The sequence below is a fragment of the Strongylocentrotus purpuratus genome, unplaced genomic scaffold (assembly GCF_000002235.5).
Source record: "Strongylocentrotus purpuratus isolate Spur 01 unplaced genomic scaffold, Spur_5.0 spur5_scaffold_4, whole genome shotgun sequence".
NCBI classification, from domain to species: Eukaryota; Metazoa; Echinodermata; class Echinoidea; order Camarodonta; family Strongylocentrotidae; genus Strongylocentrotus; species Strongylocentrotus purpuratus.
In genome coordinates this window covers 20,166,508-20,188,761 of record NW_022145610.1, presented here as the reverse complement: position 1 = coordinate 20,188,761, position 22,254 = coordinate 20,166,508, and the positions used below count along the sequence as shown (strand labels likewise).

General features: G+C 37.9%; 1 protein-coding gene across 1 annotated transcript in view; it reads right to left on the bottom strand.

Annotated features, from left to right (window-relative positions):
- Positions 1–1,869: 1,869 nt before the first annotated feature.
- The window catches only part of LOC591276 (multidrug resistance-associated protein 4), a 64,184-nt gene continuing 43,799 nt past the window's right edge, over positions 1,870–22,254 (bottom strand). The window contains exons 23-34 of the mRNA XM_030998242.1: positions 20,015–20,209; positions 18,797–18,952; positions 18,079–18,168; positions 16,426–16,598; positions 15,680–15,785; positions 14,325–14,473; positions 13,297–13,330; positions 12,131–12,283; positions 9,959–10,162; positions 8,535–8,610; positions 3,284–3,461; positions 1,870–1,969 (exon numbers count right to left, since the gene is read on the bottom strand). Of these exons, the coding sequence (XP_030854102.1) occupies positions 1,963–1,969; positions 3,284–3,461; positions 8,535–8,610; positions 9,959–10,162; positions 12,131–12,283; positions 13,297–13,330; positions 14,325–14,473; positions 15,680–15,785; positions 16,426–16,598; positions 18,079–18,168; positions 18,797–18,952; positions 20,015–20,209 (1,521 nt within the window). The 3' untranslated portion in view covers positions 1,870–1,962. The remainder of the gene's footprint in view (positions 1,970–3,283; positions 3,462–8,534; positions 8,611–9,958; positions 10,163–12,130; positions 12,284–13,296; positions 13,331–14,324; positions 14,474–15,679; positions 15,786–16,425; positions 16,599–18,078; positions 18,169–18,796; positions 18,953–20,014; positions 20,210–22,254) is intronic.

Below are 22,254 nucleotides of genomic sequence, written 5' to 3'. Positions count from 1 at the left end.
TCGATTTGACAACTAATAGTCATTATTTTCCCACTTGAAGACATTTTCAAGCCCCACCTTTTTTAGGGAAGTTCTCAATAAGTATCATCTTTCAAATGCAGTTGTAATTTAACTTTTTCATTTTTTGGGTCTGCAAATGGGAGATAGTACCTTTAAGCACACAAATATCGTGCAGTGTAAATTATACATTTTTTTTTACATTGAAAAGGAAATTTGCTATTTGCTCGTGAGGTTTTTTGTTCATATAAAGTTCACATTCATTTATTTACAATGTAAAAGGGCAATCCATCTCTATTAACAACTTGCTTCAAATGAACAAGAGCAGAGAGATAGGAGAAGTAGATTGGTGGAAGTTTGAAGAAAAAAATGGGCCACTGCAAACAAAAAGTGCATTTTTATTTGTGACGGACTGAGCAGGGTTTCCTTCTTCTCGGAGTATGTATAGGAACATGCTATTGTGAGTAGCATTCAAGGGATATATCAGTCAAGAGATAACCGGAGATTTATGTTAATATACAAACATGTTATTAGGAGTACAAGTATAAACAAATGGGAGAGCTGTCTGAATTAAAAGACCGATTAAAAAATTTGAGATTTTCATACAAAATAGTGATCTCAACATTAACACATAAATTTTTTTTTTTTTTTCTTCTTCTTCAAATTGTCACCAATCTGACCTTCTGCTTTAGGTCAAAACAATTTGTTTTCAAGACGGATTGCCCTTAGAAGAAACTTTCTCATAAGATTCTGAACATTTATATGAACATGTGATGTACCTTAAAATTGAAGGGCCGTTTACATGAACAACAAAGTACCATTATCATTTCTGCAATAAAAATTTTAAATATGTGTCTTCAAAATGACAAATATGTGATCAAAACATTTTAATACAAAAACAATCCAATAGTGTAATTCTTTGGTTAAAGTGATTAATTAACATAACAATACCACTTTAAGGTGGAAAACATTGAATTCTGAAAGTAAGTACGAAACAATTTTTAAATACTTTTCAATAAATTGAGTAATATCAGTAGCCTTCATTATTGCTTAGTTAATAACTGTAATAATAATACCGGTTTCTTATATAGTACTTTATCATTTATTGACCAACACACTTGCATGATTATTATTACCCCGGTCACTGGATTAAATTGCTATTCTGCACATTACAGTGCACACTCTCCACTCCCCAGGGAGCATTCCCTGATGGTCACCTTCTTAAAGGCGCGCACATGCTAATCCAACCACAAAGAGATTCGCATCTTACCGAGTGGAAGGGAGCAATGTAGATAAAATGCATTGCTTAAGGACATTGCTTTGAAGCAACAAGACAAAAAGCCTATGCAATACATTTAACAGAGTATGTTTTATGTACAATATAAACATTTTAAATAAAATTTACATGCACGTGCGTATGAATAATATTCACATCAACAATATGAACCACAATATAAAAAATAAAAACACACTTGATGATCACAAAAATATTCTGGATATATATATAACACTTTATATAAAGGATCGTTCAGATATGATGTAGCAAAACCGTGGCGTTTTATCTGTGATGATGTAAAATGTACTACGATTCGCATTTCTGTATCTTATTAAACAGCCCTCAGTGAATGCAGTTGCCATTCATTTATGTGTAAACAAAAAAATACCTCCAAGTGCTTGTTACCTTTGTCACTGAGCAACATGTGCACCTTCTCCACTTTTTGGGGAGAGTTGCAAATGGAGGGTTTTGCATGCTTCGCATAGTGGTAGCTCTGTCATCTGTCCTTAAGGTAGTCATGCAGTCTGTCCTGCAGGCAGATCTGTCGTCTTACTGTCCTAGGGGGCGTAATTCAATGCCATCGGTGTCTGTATCTCCTACTTTCAGGCTTGCTGTAAGTCCTATTCCTTCATCTGATATCGTGAAGATCTCTTGGTTGTTATTCGAGGAGTCTGGCTGACTCTGAGATGTCAATTGCTGTCATAAGAAACGAGACAAACTTGAACATTAGGAGAGAGCTCTTGGAAGCACATGAACACTTTATGCAAAGGCCCAGACAAAGGCCATAGCCAAAATTTCCAATAACCGCATCAAATATGAAAGGAATGATTATCAGCTTAACAATAGTGGTGGCTCATTCTCAGTCACACCACCAAACCAAACCTACACAAACTTGGCCTGACGAGGTTGTGTGTTATTGTGTTCAGTCTATCGTCGGATTGGTATCAGTCCTTTGGTGTGACTTAGGTATTAGCATTATGAAAGTGGTGTGACTTATACATCAATGAACTACAACATTACCTTCTAAACTGTAGTATCCAGATCACTGTGTGCCTAACAAAAGTTTGTGAATGGATGCATGGCCCTAGGCTAGATGTACCCTTCCCAGAAATATTCCCTTTAACTTTTTACTAGCCATGAGGCAGAACCCTGGATGGCCACAGAACATGATGCATACATAATTGTAGGTGTACCAAAAGTCGACCGTGGCTGTCCAACGTTTAGTTAAACCAAAGCCTTTACAGATAAAAAGTTTGGACCTTTCTTTTAATTTTTTTTTTTTTTTTACTAATCTTCAAAACTAACTTCCTTTGGTGTATCCATCTCTATCATTAACCACGATAGGCCCAATCTGTTGGAGCTTCTCTCTCTTCTTTTATTAAGAATTTAGAATTGGAAACCGACCAAGCTTTGTGGATCCTACTGCCACCTACTGCCAGGCACACAATACATTTACGAATAAACAGTCATAGGCATAGTTCATTGGTAAGTTACCTGAGAATTAGGAAATTTAGAAACCTTCCTGTAAAATAGGTGCACATGCTTACAATAGCATCAAATATCCTTGAAACATCATCTCACCGACTTTCTTTCTAAGTAGCACATAATTGTATTTTTACATATGACACTTTTTAGTAGATCTGCTCTCCGCAGCTTTAAAAAAAAAAAAAAAAAAAAAAAAAAAAAAACCAAACAAATACCATGATAGTTTTTGATATATCAGCTGGTATTGTTTGAGACTTGTGATACTATTGTGACCACATGTACCTTATTACAGGATTGTGTATAAATCTACAAATTATACTATTCCAGTATTGCTGTGATACAAACAACATCAAACAATTACATGTACACTTACAATACAATTATTGAATGATATATATCCCCATCTACAAAAATACAAACATACAAATACTATCATACCGTAAACTTTATTTTAATCTTGCTTTTGTAACATTAATATTGAAAACTCTGTTTTTCCTTAAAAAGGAGGAGTCCAGCAATCATCACCCGGATAGTAACGAATCAGTTTCCTCCTTCGAAAGGCCACCAGCCGAACGGTGGCGTTTAGAAGGACGATGCAACGCCCGTTTCAAGAAATCTCTCGGCCCTCTACTGGCGGTAGTGTTGTTTGGAGATGACGACAGACGGATGGCTGTGGACACAGCAGTACCCAGTAGGCTCCGTGCTGTTATCACAATAACAGTTGAAAGGAAAAGGAGACTAAACATCATATCTTGTTTTACAAGTCATCAATAAATTAAAATCAAATGAAAGGTAATACACAGTTTCAGTATAGGGTCATGAATTTGGTTCAAATGAACATGTTGGAAGCATATGCAATCTTACATTATTCTATGATCGTTGTGGCGGTTGGAATCGAGTCTAAAGTGATAAAATTGTAAATAATAAACTCTTCATGTTGTATAGCTCCCTCTTGAGACTGATGTTACTTTAGCTTTGAAACAATCTTTTTTTTAATACAATCGACCGATTTGGTATTCCCGTTTAGAAATTATATATCAGAACTGCATATTCTGAGATTTTTATGGTCGCAGCTCCCATGGAATGGCCTTAGGCGCTATTTGAAATATTTAAAATTTACCAGGAGCACCGGTAAATTCTGATTATTCAATTTCACAAAAGCAGAAGTATTCTAGGGGCTAAATTTTCTAGTGCTTGTAATACATCCAAAGGGGCATCCAAATATATCAACATTTTAAAGAATTACTATCCATCCAATTTTTGAAATTTTCCCAAAACTTTGCATTACCTTTAAGCAAGATTGTTAATCATGTATTTTAAAGCTTCCTAAACTTTACATAAAGTACATTTTTCTTTTTATAAAGGAAACTTATGTTTCTTTCATCGTACATTGAAAATATAAATGTCTTTTATAAGGCATACAGATATTTATATGAAAAGAAGCTCATTATCAATATCACTTGTCATCAATTAAATATATTGCACAGTTGATAATTGCTATAGGTATTTCATGTACATTTACAGGAGGTACAGGCATTGTCTGGTATAAATTTGATGGAACGAAACCTTTACAAATCAATATTCATAACATATATACAAATGTTTTGACAAATATCAAGAAAATGAATGAAAAAATATATCTAGCTATTTGCAATTTTTGAAGCCTTGTAATTTATATAATTCAAGCACGTTCTTCTCAAGCTAATGGGTTTCCAAATCAAAGGCATTTAACAGTGTTCTGTAGCTGGGCTGGCTAGCATTCTGATATATAGTTTTTAAAATTGCAAAGTAATATGTACAGTGTGAGCTTAAGATCTGTCCTCGTACAACACATGAAGTAACGTAAATTATATTACAGAAACATACACAATATTCTTTTTAATAAATTGCATAATGCATGTATTGAGAATAAATAAGCATTTCCAAGCATACTAGCATAAAGTGTCTTAAATAAAAAGAAAGAGAGAGAGAGAGAGAGAGAGATGGAGAGAGGGAGGGAGAGGGAGAGAGAGAGAGAGAGAGAGATGGATGGGGAGAGAAAAGTGAGAATCGAGAGAGAAAGAGAAAAAGAACAGAAGAGAGAAAATAGAGAGAAATAAAGATAAAAATGAAATAGATGTGAGATACCGGTAAAACAAATAATGGAAATCTGAGAAAAAAAGAGGTTGTAAAAAAGCAAACAGTAAACAGTTTTTTTAATTTTTTTTATTCCTTTAACAATACCATGTTCTAAAATGAATGATACATACCAGCTCTACTTTTCAATAAAATATAGCAAAATCTTAATCAATATGATTATGATGCTACATTTAAAATAAGAGTATTCCAAAATCATATCTCATCCATGGGAGGACTGCTGCTGCTGCTTCTTTAGGTAAAATACATATTACATGAAAAAGGCAGATGAATGATAAATTAATAATATACAACAGCAAGTCAGCAAGATCTGACGGAATAAATTGCCAAAATTAGTTGACTCTCGAGTGCTGAAGCGATGGTGTTCGTAACAGGTAAGATTGCACATCATATATGAACAAAAAAATCAAAGCAAAACAAAAATCAAATCAAAGCAAAACAAAATAACTCATAAACTCAAATGATGAAAGCAAAGTTGACATTAATAGTGTACATGCATAGAATGAGGCACTGTTAACTGTATTCAACATTTTCAAGTGAAAATAATAAAAAGTCTAAATGGCGACCAAATCTGTTACAAGGTGCTTGAATGCTATAATATCACTCAAGTATTCCTTTTCTTTATTTTGTTGCGTGCTAAATCTAGAGCGGATCTGGTGTCATGGACTGAAATTTAACGTTAACTTTCAACCTGTTGATAATACGAGAGTCAGATTTGTAAACAAAACTAATGAAATCAAACATAAATAAAAACAAAACTTGTGAAATTGCATTAAATCATAACAGCAGTGTGACAACTATTATTTTTTCAGATAAGCAGAAATTACATTTATGCTATGGTCACATACCCAAAAGTAGCCTGCTCGGCGGCCGAGCGGCGAGTTTTTAACCAATTCTGCTCGGGGGCTGCCCGGGCACCGAGCGGCGGCTGCCTAGGCACTGCTCGTTTTTAGGGCATCGCTCAGTCGGCGCTGAAGTTTTAGCGCGGAGTTAAAATTTGGGCGGCGCCTGCTCACTTTTCACTCGCCGCCCAAAATACGCTCGGTGCCTGGGCGGTCGCCGCCCGGGCACCGACCTAATCGCTGGGCGATGCCTAATTCCAGCAGCGACCGAGCAGGCTACTGATCGGTCGGTCGCTGCTCTGATTTGTGACCATAGCTTCACTCAATTAAAAAATACAATTTAAAAAACATATCTATACACTTAATATTTTATGCAAATGTAATCAGAAAATACCACATGTACATGTATAATAACAAAATAGGCTGGGTGTAATGTAAGCAATCAAGAGCAACCTAAAATCTTAATAATGAATGAAATAATAAAAATTGCATGTGTTTCGTAAGGCAAGTAAAAGCAAATAAAAATGGCATTCAAAGGACAAGTTATATACAAACTGCAGCTGCCAATCTGGCAAACCTCAATCTAGTTGCACCCTCAATGAAGGCAAAACTTGAAACATGGGTGTTTTGTTGAAACTTGAATATTTATGAAACTGACTTGACTTTTATTTTTCAATAAATTCTAGTCAACAAATTCATCAGCAGGATATCAATCAACATGTTTTTAATAATACAGGTCTGTTTTTAACTATATGATACCCTGAAAGAAAGACTTACATGTAAAATAACAAAGTTACAAATACGAAGCCAAGATCAACAGCATTAAACAAAAGTATTGTATTGTATGTTTAAATCTGGAAGCAAAATAAAAGGATGATCAAAGCAAGTTCGTGTGACAGCAAAATAAAAAATGAAACATTTCAACGTATGACATCATCCATTTGGAGCTTGATGGGCATTAGCTAACCCTGAAATAATGACTTACATGTAAAATAACAAAGTTACCAATACGAATCCAAGCTCAACATCATTTGGAATAATATTGTATGTTTAAAACTTTTAAATCTGGAAGCGAAATGAAAGGATGGTCAAAGCAAGCTCGTGTGACAGCAAAATGGAACAATGAAACATTTCAACATATGATATCGACCGGTTGGAGCCTGAAGGGCATTAGTTCATATTCTTTAACACAGAGTTTACTAATGCCCTTCTGGCTCTCAGCAGATGATATCATGGATATAGTATAATAGAGTGGTGAAGTGCGACATCATCAAAAATGTATTTCAGGAATTTCTCAATTTTTTCTCCATTTTCCGAAAGAGCATCAAAAATAGTGTCCAAATGTCGAAAACCAATTGAATATGAAGTATTGGCTGAGATATGACCAATTGAATAAAAAAAATGTCCTATAGGAACTCAGTGTTATATTGCTCTGGTTCATAACATTACGAGCCAGAGGAATATAACACTGAGTTCCTATAGGACATCTGTTTATTCAGATGGTCATATCGCAGCCAATACTTAACTTATTCAATTGGTTTTCGACATTCGGACATTATTTTTGATGCTCTTTTGGAAGTTGAAAATGAAGAAAAAAATTGAGAAATTCTAAAAATAGATTTTTATGACGTCACAGCTTCGGTACTCTTTAGGCATCATGCTCTTAACCCCTTGCCTACTGACACTGGGCGGTCCCTGTAATAAGACTATGGGAATGAGAGAATCCAGGAGTCAATGGATTAATACATGTTTCAGTGTGAGAGCCTTGGATCCATAGTACACATATCGCGTAGTGTCTGCATAATGAAGTGCTTTGCCAGCAAACATGCAAGTGCCTGTCAAGAATCGACCGACAAGTCCAATCTGCTACCTCCATGCCATAAATTTTTTGTTCTTTTCAGCATTCTTTTAGCGATAGCAACAAGCATAATATCACTGACACATCCATACTATTATTATATTTTTTTTAGTTTTTCAAACTTTAAAGTTCATATTTAATATGCAAAATTAGTAAATGAAAACACTGAATGTGATGTTCAAAACACTTGGTAAGATACCAAACGGTCTACCAAAAACCAAGTTAGGAGTAGAAGGATAAATCGTCAGCTGTTTGCATGAAGGCCTATTGTATTGTCTCCGGGGCCGGGATACTCGGATATGGTTTGGACGAGGATGTGCTGCTCAAGCCTTAAAATCCCTACCCATTTTTAACGACTTTTCTTGAAGTAAAGCCCATTTTTCACAGTTTTCGGGTAAATTTCCATTTTTTAATAGAAATTTTGAAAAAACCAGAGCCATGTTTGGGGATATATTTGTTAAAAATGGGACCCATGTTTAGGGATTTTATGTGAAAAAGTGACCCATTAGAGCGGCACACCCCTGTATGTCTTAATATGTGAGTACCCTCCCCCCCCCCCCCCCCCCCGGGTGTATTTGCAATGGCAGAATTAAACAGCCTTCTTGCGGACAGCAGACAAATTAATCATCTTGCTTGGGAGCCAGAAGGGATTAACTTATTATATAATATTAATAATCTGTTAATGCCCTTCCACCTTAGAGCAGACAACAGTCTCATATTTTTGTCGAGTTTTAACGAACGGTGACATTATTGTCACGCTTGATAAATGTGTCAGAATGCTATTCTGTGCCATGCTTTATTCCTTTAAATGTGTTAAACAGACTTGTGGCTCAACACAAATACTGTGAATCATCATCATCATCATGAAAGTGGCATGCATTTTTTTTCAAGGAGAATGTAGCGGTGGACTTGTCAGCAGATTTTTTGAAGAATCTTTTACCTGGATCATCATCATCATCATAATCATTATAATCTTCATCATCATGAAAGAAGTCTGATCTCATGTCATATGAAGTCTAGGAAAATGGAAAGATCACGAGAAACAAAACACTCAACATATATAACGATAAAACAGGTATAGTCAAACCTACCTTAAAGGCATCGTTTAACAATGTTTCAAGTTTTACAAATCTGAGATGCATGGCCCTATGTGTTATCAGTGTCTGTGATATGGTGTAATATTGAAGCCCTAAAAAAACATGTCTGTACCCAGCAAACCGACATGAAAGGCAATCTACAAGTTGAAACAGCAGGGCCCCGTCTTACAAAAAGTTGATATCAATCACAACTATGTACATAAGAGATAGGAGACAGCAAACTTGCGATTGATTTGGATCAATCCCAACTCTTTGTAAGACGGGGCCCAGAAACTTTGGTTTATTATGTGCTCAATAAATCTATCTTTATCATTATTATTATTATTATTATGAATTAGACATAAATACAAAGAGAGGTACAGATATGGAGAGTTATGGTTTGTTTTCATGTTCTTTGCACAATGAGGTGAAACATGGGTTCATAATACGGTCAAATATTCAGTAAGTAGTTATATCTTTATTCGTCAAAGCCTTGGATCAAATGGCAAGGTATTAACATGTAATCTGGCCCACAGTTTTTCCTTTGAAGGGAAGGAAAGGCTGCTCATGAGGTAGAATCAAATACATTGCAAAGACAAGGATCAAGGGTGATAGTGAGTACTAAAAAAAAAAAAAAAATGTTTCCTCAACCACCTCCCCCTAGGGAAAAATATGGAAAAATCGGGAAGAAAAAATATTTATTAAAAAAAATCCAAAAAAATCAGGAAAAAAAAAAAAAATTAAAAAAAAATCCAAAATAATTTAAATCAGATTTAAATCAGGTAATTTTCAGGCCTGAAGGATAATTCTCACTGTGGCAATTAGCATACGAACAGCCATCACAAGTGATCTGAAACAGGGGTGATCCTTGAAAGTCAAGGTCTCCATTGTGATGTATAAAAAATTCATGAAGTTTATGGGCGGAAGGAGGGGAGCCCTGGGGGGTGTTTCACAAAGATTTTATCTCTAAGTTGGACTTGAAGCTGTTAGCATCTATGGAAATATTTTGTAAAAGTTATTTTGGAAGGCATAAAATGTTGATTCAAATCATTCATATTTTCTATTATCAGAGGAGATTTCATGTTCTTGATGTGGAATTTATGAAAAGTCTAAAATACTTGAATTTTTGCATTTGAATGTATTTCATTATAAGGCTACAAATGGCTCTCCATAATTTTTAAGTCCAACTTAGAGATAAGTTCAACTTAGGATCTTTGTGAAAAGGGGCTGTTTAGTGTGAATGAGGATAAACAAGTAAAGAGAGAGGAAGGCAAAAAGAGAAACTCACCCCAGGTGCACCATTGGAGGGCCTTTTGGAGTCACCATCATCGTCGCTCAACGTTATAGCATTGGGAGAGACTGGAGGCTGCGAGGGCATCCTTCTAACAATGAGCACCATTTGGGCGGTGTCTGCTCCGAAGGCATCCGTGATGTTTTCTGGTGTCAAGTCTCGTCTGCTCGTCCCGTTCAGAGACAGCACCTCGTCACCAATCTGGAACGTATCAAGAAGGAAGGAGTGGAAGATTATTTTCCGAGGCCAGAGTCATCATTGGACTCGTGATGACAGCTTATTTTGGGGGTATTGCTTTCCCACGGCATTCAACGTGAATATATTCTTCTTCTTCTCTCCCTTCCCTCTCTCTGTCTCTCACCTTTAGTCCTCCATCTTGTGAAGCAGGTGCACCTTCCATGAACTCCGATAGTGGTAGGTGTCTGGACCATACTCCACTTACAATGAGAACCCCCTCTATCTCCCTTCTTCTCTTTTCTCCCTCCCTCCCTTTCTCCGTCTCACCCTCCCTCCCTCTCTCCCTCTCTGTGTCTCACCCTCCCTCTCTCTCTCCGTCTCATCCTCCCTCACTCCCTCCCTCCATCTCATCCCCCCACCCATCCTCCCTCCTTTCCCTTCCCACCCTCTCTCTCACCTTGAGTCCTCCATCTTGCCCAGCAGGTGCCCATTCTATGAACTCTGACACTGTAATAAGTGTCTTGACCATACTCCACTTTTATTGAGAGCCGTTCCCCCTCCCTCCTTCTCCTTCCCCCTCCCATCCTCTCTCTCACCTTGAGTCCTCCATCTTGCCCAGCAGGTGCCCATTTTATGAACTCTGACACTGTAATAAGTGTCTTGACCATACTCCATTTTTATTGAGAGCCCTTCCCCCTCCCTCCTTCTCCTCCCCCCTCCCATCCTCTCTCTCACCTTGAGTCCTCCATCTTGCCCAGCAGGTGCCCCTTCCATGACCCCTGACACAGTGAAAGGTGCCTGGACCATAATCCACTTTCATTGAGAACACTTTCATTGAGAACCCTTCCCCCTCCCTCCCTCCCCTTCCCACCCTCTCTCTTACCTTGAGTCCTCCATCTTGCCCAGCAGGTGCCCCTTCCATGACCTCTGACACGGTGATAGGTGTTTGGACAATACTCCACTTTCATTGAGAACCCTTCCCCCTCCCTCCCCCCTCCCCCTCTCTCCCTAACTCCCTCTCCCATCCTCTCTCTCACCTTGAGTCCTCCATCTTGCCCAGCAGGTGCCCCTTCCATGAACACTGACACAGTGATAAGTGTCTTGACCATATTCCACTTTTATTGAGAACCCTCCCCCCCTCCCTCTCTCCCCCCCCCCTCCCACTCTCTCTCTCTCTCACCTTGAGTCCTCCATCTTGCCTAACAGGTGCCCCTTCCATGAACTCTGACACAGTGATAAGTGTCATGACCATACTCCACTTTTATTGAGAGCCCTTCCCCCTCCCTCCTTCTCCTTCCCCCTCCCATCCTCTCTCTCACCTTGAGTCCTCCATCTTGCCCAGCAGGTGCCCCTTCCATGAACTCTGACACGGTGATAAGTGTCTTGACCATATTCCACTTTTATTGAGAGCCCTACCACCTCCCTCTCTCCCCCTTCCCTCCCACCCTCTCTCTTACCTTAAGTCCTCCATCTTGCCCAGCAGGTGCCCCTTCCATGAACTCTGACACAGTGATAAGTGTCTTGACCATACTCCACTTTTATTGAGAGCCCTTCCCCCTCCCTCCTTCTCCTTCCCCCTCCCATCCTCTCTCTCTCACCTCGAGTCCTCCATCTTGCCCAGCATGTGCCCATTCCATGAACTCTGACACTGTAATAAGTGTCTTGACCATACTCCACTTTTATTGAGAGCCCTTCCCCCTCCCTCTTTCTCCTTCCCCCTCCCATCCTCTCTCTCACCTTGAGTCCTCCATCTTGTCCAGCAGGTGCCCCTTCCATGAACTCTGACACAGTGAAAAGTGTCTTGACCATACTCCACTTTTATTGAGAGCCCTTCCCCCTCCCATCCTCTCTCTCACCTTGAGTCCTCCATCTTGTCCAGCAGGTGCCCCTTCCATGAACTCTGACACAGTGATAAGTGTCTTGACCATATTCCACTTTTATTGAGAACCCTCCCACCTCCCTCTCTCCCCCTCCCCACACCCTCTCTCTTACCTTAAGTCCTCCATCTTGCCCAGCAGGTGCTCCTTCCATGACCTCCGACACGGTGATAGGTGTTTGGACAGGGCCGTACTCTCCTTTCAGTGAGAAACCAAAACCCTCCTCTGATTTCTTCAGCACGATAACCAGATAGTCACATACAGCATCCTGAAAACAAACAAAAACAAGAAAATATTTAGGAAGCTCAACTATTTACAGCTTGCTGTCTTTGCGTCTGCTATATTAAACAGCAAGTCATTATGTAACAATTATATATCTACCTCTACAACAGCAACTACTAATTCTACTATTAATAACAAGAAAATGACAATAACAACAATCAAGAAAATGACAATAACAACAACCAAAAAAAGAAAAACCCAAAACATCAAAACAATAATAATTAATTACGATAATGATAGTAAAGTTATTATCAATATATGTTTTCAGCATTCTGGAAGCTTTTGATAATATGTCTGGATAGTTATCAGATCCTATAAAATAAAATATCCTTTCTGAAACCAATACAAATTTCCCACATGATATACTGGTATATGACGTTAATGATCTTTTTTGCGGGGCCTCACTAGTACTTAAGATTCAGATATTCCAACCTCTCGACACAAAAAAACCAGACTGAGTATCCTAAAAAATCAGACTTTCACGAAAACTCGACACCTACTACTGGCCCGTCGGCCCCGGGCCAGTAAAATTATAGAAAAATGTTTGCTCTTTTAATAAAATTTAATGAGAAAATTATAAAGCAAAGTTGTTGTTGGGGTTGCAGTGGTTTACTTGTACATGTTTCTATGTGATTCCGCTGTTTTTATGGGTTTTAAAAATTATTATCGTACTAAATACGATTTAAACGTACTGGTTGGCATCTCTGAAGATTTGCCTGGTCCTTCCAGACATTTGCTTTGACAACATCTCCCAATAATTTGTCTGGTTTTAAATTTAACTCTTTCTTTGCTTTGGTTAACTCATTGAACAAAGCTGTGGTTTGCCACACTGTACTTTTTTTCACATTTTCAGTATACATGTACAAGCCTAAATAGCCTATTAGCCTATTTACAACTCTTGTACTGAAGCTGCTTCTTTCAACCAAAATTGTCCTGTTTGCACTTGAAGTGCAAATTATGAAAAAGATAAGAAGCATATCACCAGACAATATATCTTACCTTGGGTTCAACTTTTGAGGTGTTCTCAGCTACACTGTGAAGAGGAAAATAGTAAAACAAAAACTAGAATTACATCTCAAAACATACACATTATACCAGGCAACAATCAAGGATTACACGATTCACATGACACCAAAATTGGGTCCAGAAAATGAGGGGACAGTGGACTTACTTGCTGGATGAAATACCAATATTTAAGCTGACTAATTCAAGGAATAATAATAATAATAATAATAAGTTTTTATATAGCCCTTATTAATCACTAAGCACTTCCAAACTTGGAGATTATTACTTGGCTTGAGCTGTGCTGCCATTACGGTGCTCTAGCATTTCAAGGAATTAATTCCTGCCAGGAAGGGTGTGGAAGAGGACCATATTACCAGGTTTCATGCTTCCTTTTCCCCCCTCTCCTCCTTTTTTTTCTCTTGTTATTTCTAGTTTGAATGTGCTCAATGACTTGTAATAAGCCACCGTAGCTACCATTGGATACGCTGTTTGGACACGATCACCTTTTTTAAGACCGATTTATTTCTTTGAGCCAATGAAATTCCTGTATATTTTCCTCATTTAGGTGATATTTCTTGAATTCCCTGACTTTTCCATGACTGGAAAAAGAGATTTATTCACTGTTTTCCCAGATTTCCAGGATAGCTGGAAACCTGATGAAAGCGTGCTCTCAAATGGACCATTCTGATCAGAATTTAAAGGCAACATGTGTATAGGTTTACACTGTGTTGTAGTCCTCAAGAGCAATCCTGGCTAGCTTTGCAGCTTTGGTCTTCCCTGTCTAATCCACAAAATTACTGAAACATACTGCCCCCCTCACCCCACCCCACCCAACCCGCACCCATCACTAAGAAATCATGCCCTCAAAAGCTCAACTGAATTGGGTATCAAGTGTAACAGCTGTGTGGTAAAAGCAGTTATTCTTTCTCTTCTCTTCCCTCATGTCTGCTATTATCTTTTTTTCCTTTTTTCTGTGATATGCGCTGTATCAGAAAGGTTTATTATCATTATTGTGGTCTTACATTGCGTTGTAGTGCTCCAGAGCGATCCTGGCTAGCTTTGCAGCTTCCGCCTTCCCTGTCTGATCTACAAGCTTACTGAAAGTACTGTTGGGATTCTGAAGTAGCACATACGGTTGATCAAACTCTACCAGTTCACCAGCATCAAGGACCTGTGCTCGAAGAAGAAAAAAGAAAAATCATCATTAAAGGTAAAGACCAGTTTTGGAAACGCCCCCCTCTCAAAAAATGAAATGGAAACTCTTATTACCAATCATGTGATAGAATATGTTTTGACTAATATGTGGTGATACAAATTTTGCCGGGAAACCACATACTAATTGATATATTTGGTATTAAATTATCATATCTATCCGGACTGGATAGATATCGTGTAGTCCCATATACATCTTTCCATGTACAGTGCTTGTAACTTTACCAAGACTGTGCCAAATTTGTTATCATTTTTATGATGCCGGAACCTTGCAGTACACACCAATACTTATAAGCTAGATGATCAACCTTTTCTGATCGATTCCACAACATTTCTTTCACAATGCATTCGCATGACCAGAACTGGTCTTTACCTTTAATTTTAAACAAAACTGAACACAAATGTTTGCCAACATACTCTCTCCTCATGTATTCAAAAGTTCAGTATTTCTTCACAAGAATTTTGAGCTTTTGAGTTATCAATCTGTTAAATCAAAGTTCATTTCGCTGAAACTGACAAAAGCACATTACATAGGCCTGGAAAACAAAATGCTTTAAATATGTAGACTTTTTTCACTGCCATCTTCCAGACAGGTCCCTCCATTACACATTTTGTACATTACGTTATTAATCTTTATTTCTCTCTCTCTCCCTCTCTCTTTGTTTCTCCCCCCATCTCTCTTTACTTCTGTCTCCCTCTTTTGTATTCTCTCTATCTCTCAAGCCCTCTGTTAAACTTATTTTGATCCACCCCTCCATCTTTCTCCCTTCTCTCCAACTCAATTTACAAACATTGATGATGATTTGGAATGTCATATTCTTCTTAGTCTCAGCCAATTCTTTCATCACTACAATCAGCATTCAATGTATTTCGAATGAATAAATTTCACAACAGGCAGTGTCACACAAAAAAATCCCTTGAAAAATCCCTTGAAAAATCCTTTCAAGGCAGAATTTTCTAGCTTCGTTAGAGGATTTTTGAAGAGATAACTGATGACAGACAGCAATTAAGAGGATAACAAAAATCCGGATTTTTGGCCTGTGTGTGACACCGCCTATTGTATTTCCCAATTCCAGATATAAGCCTATTAATCACTCAAAGAATTAACAGCCCATTATTTAATTTCTTTGGTGCTCAAGGCAAAGGTATTAGGGTGAAGACTTACCATGATTTTATCTGAATCCATGATGGTATGGAGACGATGAGCGATGGTTAGGACGGTGCAGTTCTTGAACTTTGTCCTAATGGTCTCTTGAATCAAAGCATCGGTTCTAGTTTACAATGATAAAGATGAAATAAAGGAAGAAATACATTAACATTTAATGCTGAAGTGATATTCAGAATACTAGCTGTGATGAGGTAACCCCCCCCCCCCCCCCCTACCAACAAATAAAATGCTGTGGTAAACTTAAAGGCATCGTTTGACAACTTGGTAAATCTGAGATGCACGGCCCTACGTGTTATCAGTGCCTGTGATATGGTGTAATATTGAAGCCCTAAAAAAATGCGTTTTAAAATGATCAAGAAGTGCTTCAAAAAAGTAAAATTCTTTGAGTGACCGGTTTTACCATACCCGTTTTCCCCAAAAGACTGTAGTGTTATGAAAACGGTCAGGAAAACGCAAAATTTGATTTCGATTTCCAATCATAAATATCTTGATAATCAGACAGGCGACAGGCTTGTAAAAGTCATGGGGTTCCTGACTGATCTAAAGGTTTATAATTATGATTGCAACATGGGCTAAATCCAGGATTTTGTTTCAGAATCTGAGACAAAGTTACACAATCCCTTTATATTCAGAATACTAGCTGTGACGATATAAATCCCTCTCCCCCCCCCCCCCCCCCCCCCCCCCCCCCAAAAAAAAAACAGCAACAAACAAACACTGCTGTGGTAAACTTGAAAACTGACCTTGGGTCTACATTGGCAGTGGCTTCATCCAGTATGAGAATACGGTTCTTCTTGAGAATGGCTCTGGCCAGACAGATCAGCTGACGTTGCCCCACGCTGAAGTTTGACCCACCCTCTCCTACTTCCATCTCTAGCTTGGCGGGGTTCTCCTTCACCGCACGCTCTAACTGAACCTTGATTGCAGAGGAGTTGAATAAAGAATCAATATCTTGGTACCAGCGAAACTATGTTATATAATGATGGACATTATGAGTTCGATGTTTAACCCTTTCAAAACAGGGTTCATTTTAAAGCCTATCTGCACTAGTTTGGCCAGGAGGGATTAGACCTCCCTGCGTAGTAATTGACAGATGGTTATTTCATCAATTCAGCTCTAAATTAACATATTAAAGAAAAGGGGGAACAAGGAGGACCAACGGGTAACACTTAGGCATTGTTTGCTATATAGAGGGCGCAAGTAGTGCAGTCCTGCTTTAAGAGCTAAATTGATCACATGTTGTTCTTCACTTAAAAACAAATGCATGAGAAGGAAATTATTTGAAAAGTTGAAAATGGCAATTTTTGATAATGAATTTTGAACCTCTTAACATGGTGCCAATATAAGGATTTTAATGCTTATTTTCATTAACAAAATTCCGAGCATCAAATGCAATATGTTCATTCAACAAAGATAGACGCTGTGTGTGCAGAACCTTTATTTCCTGTCTCCTTTACCAGGGGGGTGTTTCACAAAGATCCTAAGTAGAACTTAACTCTAAGTTGGACTTAAAAATTATGGAAAGCCATTAGCATCTTTGAAAATATTTGGTAAAAATATTTTTGAAAGGCATAAAATGTTTATTCAAATCATTCATATTTTCTATCATTAAGGAGATTTCATATTCTTGTTGTGGAATTTATAAAATGTCTAAAATACTTGAATTTCTGCTTTTGAGTATATTTCATTTTAAGGCTCCAATGGCTGTCCATAATTTTTAAGTCAAACTTAGTGTTAAGTTCTACTTAGGATCTTTGTGAAACACCCCCCATGTGATATATTTTCTAGGGGTCTGAATCAAAAGTTATTGAACCAAATCACAAAATGTAGAATGATTGCCGCGAAAGTGTTAAAGGTACTATGTCCCATTTGCAGGCCAAAAAAATGAAAAAGTTAAATTCCAACTGCATTTGAAAGATAATACTAATTTAGAACTTCCCTAAAAAAGGTGGGGCTTGAAAATGTCTTCAAGTGGGAAAATAATGACTATTAGTTGTCGAATCGACTTTAGGGCTATAGAGCCCAAAAGTAATAGACTTGATTTTCAGACAATTGTACCGAATGGTCATACGTTTTATGCTGCACAAAGATTCAGTCGGTTTGATCTTGGCCATCACAAGAAGTGGGTTATTGATGTAGACAAATGCTCATGTACCCTTTACAACTCTTTTCATGTATGTTATTACCAAAGAAGAAAAAAAGCCAGTCAGTCACTCAATAGTGTCTGACAGTGAAGTCTAATAAGTAAACGGGTTTCCTTGCATAATTTGAATATGAGGACACTGCTAACGTTTAAATTTCACAGATAGGACATACATGACATTTTCATAATTCCTGCAAAGTTCTACAGAATTTGAGGTTGGCTGCAAAAGGGACATAGTACCTTTAAGGCTTACCTCTTCCAGGACACTCCATAGCATGGCATCTGACTGGTCTCCAAAAGGATCCAGGTTTCTTCTGAGAGATCCAGTGAAGATGATAGGATCCTGGTGAAGAATGAATAAATAAATATGTGATCCAGGTAATTGTGTCAAGAAATGAAGAAAGGACACACTCCTTTATATCTTGTTTTACAACCCTTAGCTATTGTTAATTACATACATATTCATGATTATGTAAATGTATGCGTATCCATCAGTTGGTGAATGGGAGGTTCAATAAACCAACACAGTCATGGGTAAAGCTTTGTGTGTTTTTTAATATCAAAGACTTTTGCTGTTTGATGGTTGTGTGTTGTGAGGTGCCGGAGGTTGAATATTAAATAATGTAGAGACTTCTCGTTGTAATAATCTTCACAGGATATAGACAAACTCTTTTTGGATTCACGGTAGTAAGTGTGAGATTTCCTTGAAAAAAAAGGGAAAAAAAAAATTTTGTTTTAAAAACTGGGCCCCTTCTTATAAAGAGTTGTGATTGATTCAAATCAATCAGGACTTGAAATAAATTGCAACTTCTATCCCTTAAGTACACAGTTGTGATTGATTTAAAGTTGCAGTTGGTTTATAATCAATCACAACTCTTTATAGTAAAGGGCTTTTAAGAAGGAGAAGAAAAGTCATAGAAAGAGAGAATTAAACATTGGCAGAGTAAAGGAAGGTCAAAGTTTATAGATACCTGAGGAATAATTGAGATGTTCTTCCTGACCTCATGCAGGCCTAGATCAGTGACTCTTATGTCGTCGATTCGGAGACTACCCATGGGCTCTGCGAGCCTAAACAGCGCTGTGATCAGAGAACTTTTACCTGCACCAGTCCTGCCTACTATTCCAATCTAAAGATTAAAATAAAAGAGGAGAAAACAAAAGAAAGTATATTCATTAAGACATGTTGATGGTTTAAAGCCCCACTGCACTACTTATAGCTACTTGCACCCTCTTTATAGCAAACAGTGCCTAATCGGTGCGTGTAATTGGTCTCCCATAATCCCCTTTTTATTATCTTAATTGAGCTGATTTGATGAGATAACCACCTGTCAGTGACCATGCAGGGAGGTCTAATCCCCCTGGTCAAACTAGCTTTAAATACAGTGTAGCATCAGTATCGTAAGAAACAAATTTATATCCAAACTTAGAGAGCGAAGGTATTTAGTGTGAATTTTATGTAAAATGGTACATTACAGCTGTAACTCGCACAATACAAAATTCTGGATCACTTAATGGATAAATAGAAAGCTGTATGCGAGAAAGAGGGCCTTTTAAAATACAATTTAAAATAAAATACAATCAATCAAAAAATGATTTAAGCTTTGGAAATTAATCAATTTCAGTAGCGGCGAGCAAATATCATTTGTAGTTATTTTAATGACCAAGGCTCCAACTGTAGTTCGAATATATGCTAAGAGGCTTCCATGGGTAAACCAAATTCTTCTTCATCTCCTTCTTCTCCTTCTTTTCTTTCTTCTTCATTATTATTATTAATATTGTTGTTGTTGTATTATCATTATCATCATTATTATTATTAATTATTATTATTAGTAGTAGTAGTGCAGTCAATCCTGCTTTAGTGACCACCAGTCTACAAAAACCACATTTTTTGTTTCCATTGAAAGTGGTTTCTCATTGAAACATGTACTAAAGGAACCTGTTTACAAAGACCAACTGTCTACAAAGACCACTTTTTGTGTTTCCCTTGGGCGGTCGCTATAGACAGGTTTGACTGTATCATCATCATCATCATCATCATCATCATCATCATCATCATCATCATCATCATCATCATCATCATCATCATCATCATCATCATCATCATCATCATCATCATCATCATCATCATCATCATCATCATCATCATCATCATCATTGTAACCATCATATGAATCGAAATGTCTACTAACCTTCTCTTTCGGATGGACTTCACACGAGAACCCCTTGAGCACCTTGGGGGTTTCTTTGGAGTAGGCCAGAGACATATCATCGAACGAGATCGCTCCCTTGGATGGCCAGCCGAGAGGAGGCTTAGCGTCAGGCTTCTCCAGCGGTCCCTCAGGATCCAGCTGGGTGTACTCGACCACGCGCTCCACAGACGTCATCTGAATGATAATCATACACATTGAATCATCAGGGGTGTATTTCACAAAACTTGTCATCAGTGACAAATGACAATTTGGGTTATAAGCTACTGAAATGCTTGCTTCTGATTGGTTATCAGCAGATTTGTCACTGATTTTTGTTATTTGTCATTGAAAAAAGGCATTGCGAAACGGGTCCCAGGTAATTACAAAATATAGTGGCACAAAAGATGCATCTGGTCAGCAAAAGGCATACCGGTAATTGCTGGCGATAGCAGTGAATTATAATAAGTTGTATTAACATGACACATCAGAATGACAGCTTTGATAGTATTACGATAATCAAGGTTGCAGATGGATTTCATTCGGTCTATATCACAGTGATATGTTTTTATCTCTATGCCATGAAATTTGAATTTGATTCTATGATTATGCATTACATGTATTTGTCTACCAATATGTCTTTTCGTGCCATTTCAATCGGTGAGCTACCTTAAAAAGTGTATTTATTTCTTATTTAACCATTATATTGCTGAAGATACTACGACAGGTTATTCAACTATAAACATAGCAAAGACTTTGGAAAGTTGCAAAGGAGCTCTCTATCTCCCTTTAAAAGAAAAATTAAGTGAAGAATTAATCCCCCCCCCTTCTTGTTTACACAACCCTTTAAAAAAAGCTTCTGTGAACAACAAGAAAATTCCCTTTTTTGCACAGCCTCTTCTGTTCATTCCTCCTAAATACTAATAGTCAGGTGGCTTAGCGAAATTATCGTTACACGGCGGACAAAAGCGCCATTTTTGGTACAGGGCTTCCTTTCGACCTACTGAACGATATTAGCCTAGGAGCCCTCGGCAAAAAATTAATTTAAAGGTGTGGGGGGCGGGGGCGGCATTCCGGAGCCCCTTAATAAAATATAAGTTAAAATAACATTGATCTGTTGTTGTACGAATGTAATTTTTGGTACAGGGCTTTTTAGAACCATCTGAACGATGTTAGGGTTGCAGCCCCTTCAAAAAAAAAAATATATAGGTGTATTTTTGGGGGCCGGGGCGTCGTACCGGAGCCCCCATATTATATATTCTGTAAGATCACATTGGTTTGTGATTATACGACAGCCTGTTTTTGTACAGGGCTTCCCAAGGACTTACTGAAAGATAGTAGGGTAGGACCCCCTGGCAACAATTTCATATAAGGGTGTAGGGGCGGGGGCGCCATCCCGGAGCCCCCCAAATACTATAAAGGTTAAAAAAAAAAAAAAAATCTTGCACAAATGCAATTTCTGGTACAGGGCTTTTTTTTGACCTACTAAACGATGTTAGGGTTGGAGCCGCCAACAAAACATTTATATAGGTGTATTTTGGGGGCGGGGGCGCCGTACCAGAGCCCCCGTGTTAGATATCATGAAAGATCACATTGGTTTGTGGTTATATGACAGCCTTTTATGGTACAGGGCTCTCTTATGACCTACTGAATGATATTAAGGAAGGAGCCCCCGGCAAAACAATCGCATAAGTGTGAAGAAGGTCGGGGCGTTGTTTCGGAGCCCCCGTGTTGATTTTGTTAAACCTTAATAATTTGCATACTCTGGGGGTAGAATGTTGCCAGTCGCCAGTAATAAGTCTTAACAACAGAACACGCTCATGTCAGGTGGCTAAGCGTTACTATCAACTAATCATAGCCTAGGAGCCTTTCAGAATTTTTGAAAAAAATCATGTAAAACACAGAATTCCAAGTTAGCTGACATTTGTGACATAATTCCACTCATTCCTGAGAATCATAAAAAGTTTTAAATGGTTACGAAATATATGTATAGAGGCCACTGATCAAATTCAATTCAAGTTTGGATAAATTGCAATACTACAAGTGGACCTAGCTACAAGCAGTTTCACCAAAGTAATCATTGAAATGTGTGACTCTTGGATAATTGGACATTATAAAAATAACAAAACATTTTTAATTATTATATATACCGTTTTTATTCAACTTTCAATAACAATCCACCCTCTTCAGGGGCGGATCCCGGAATGTTTTAAGAAGGCGGGAGGAGAGGGTTCAGGCCCAAT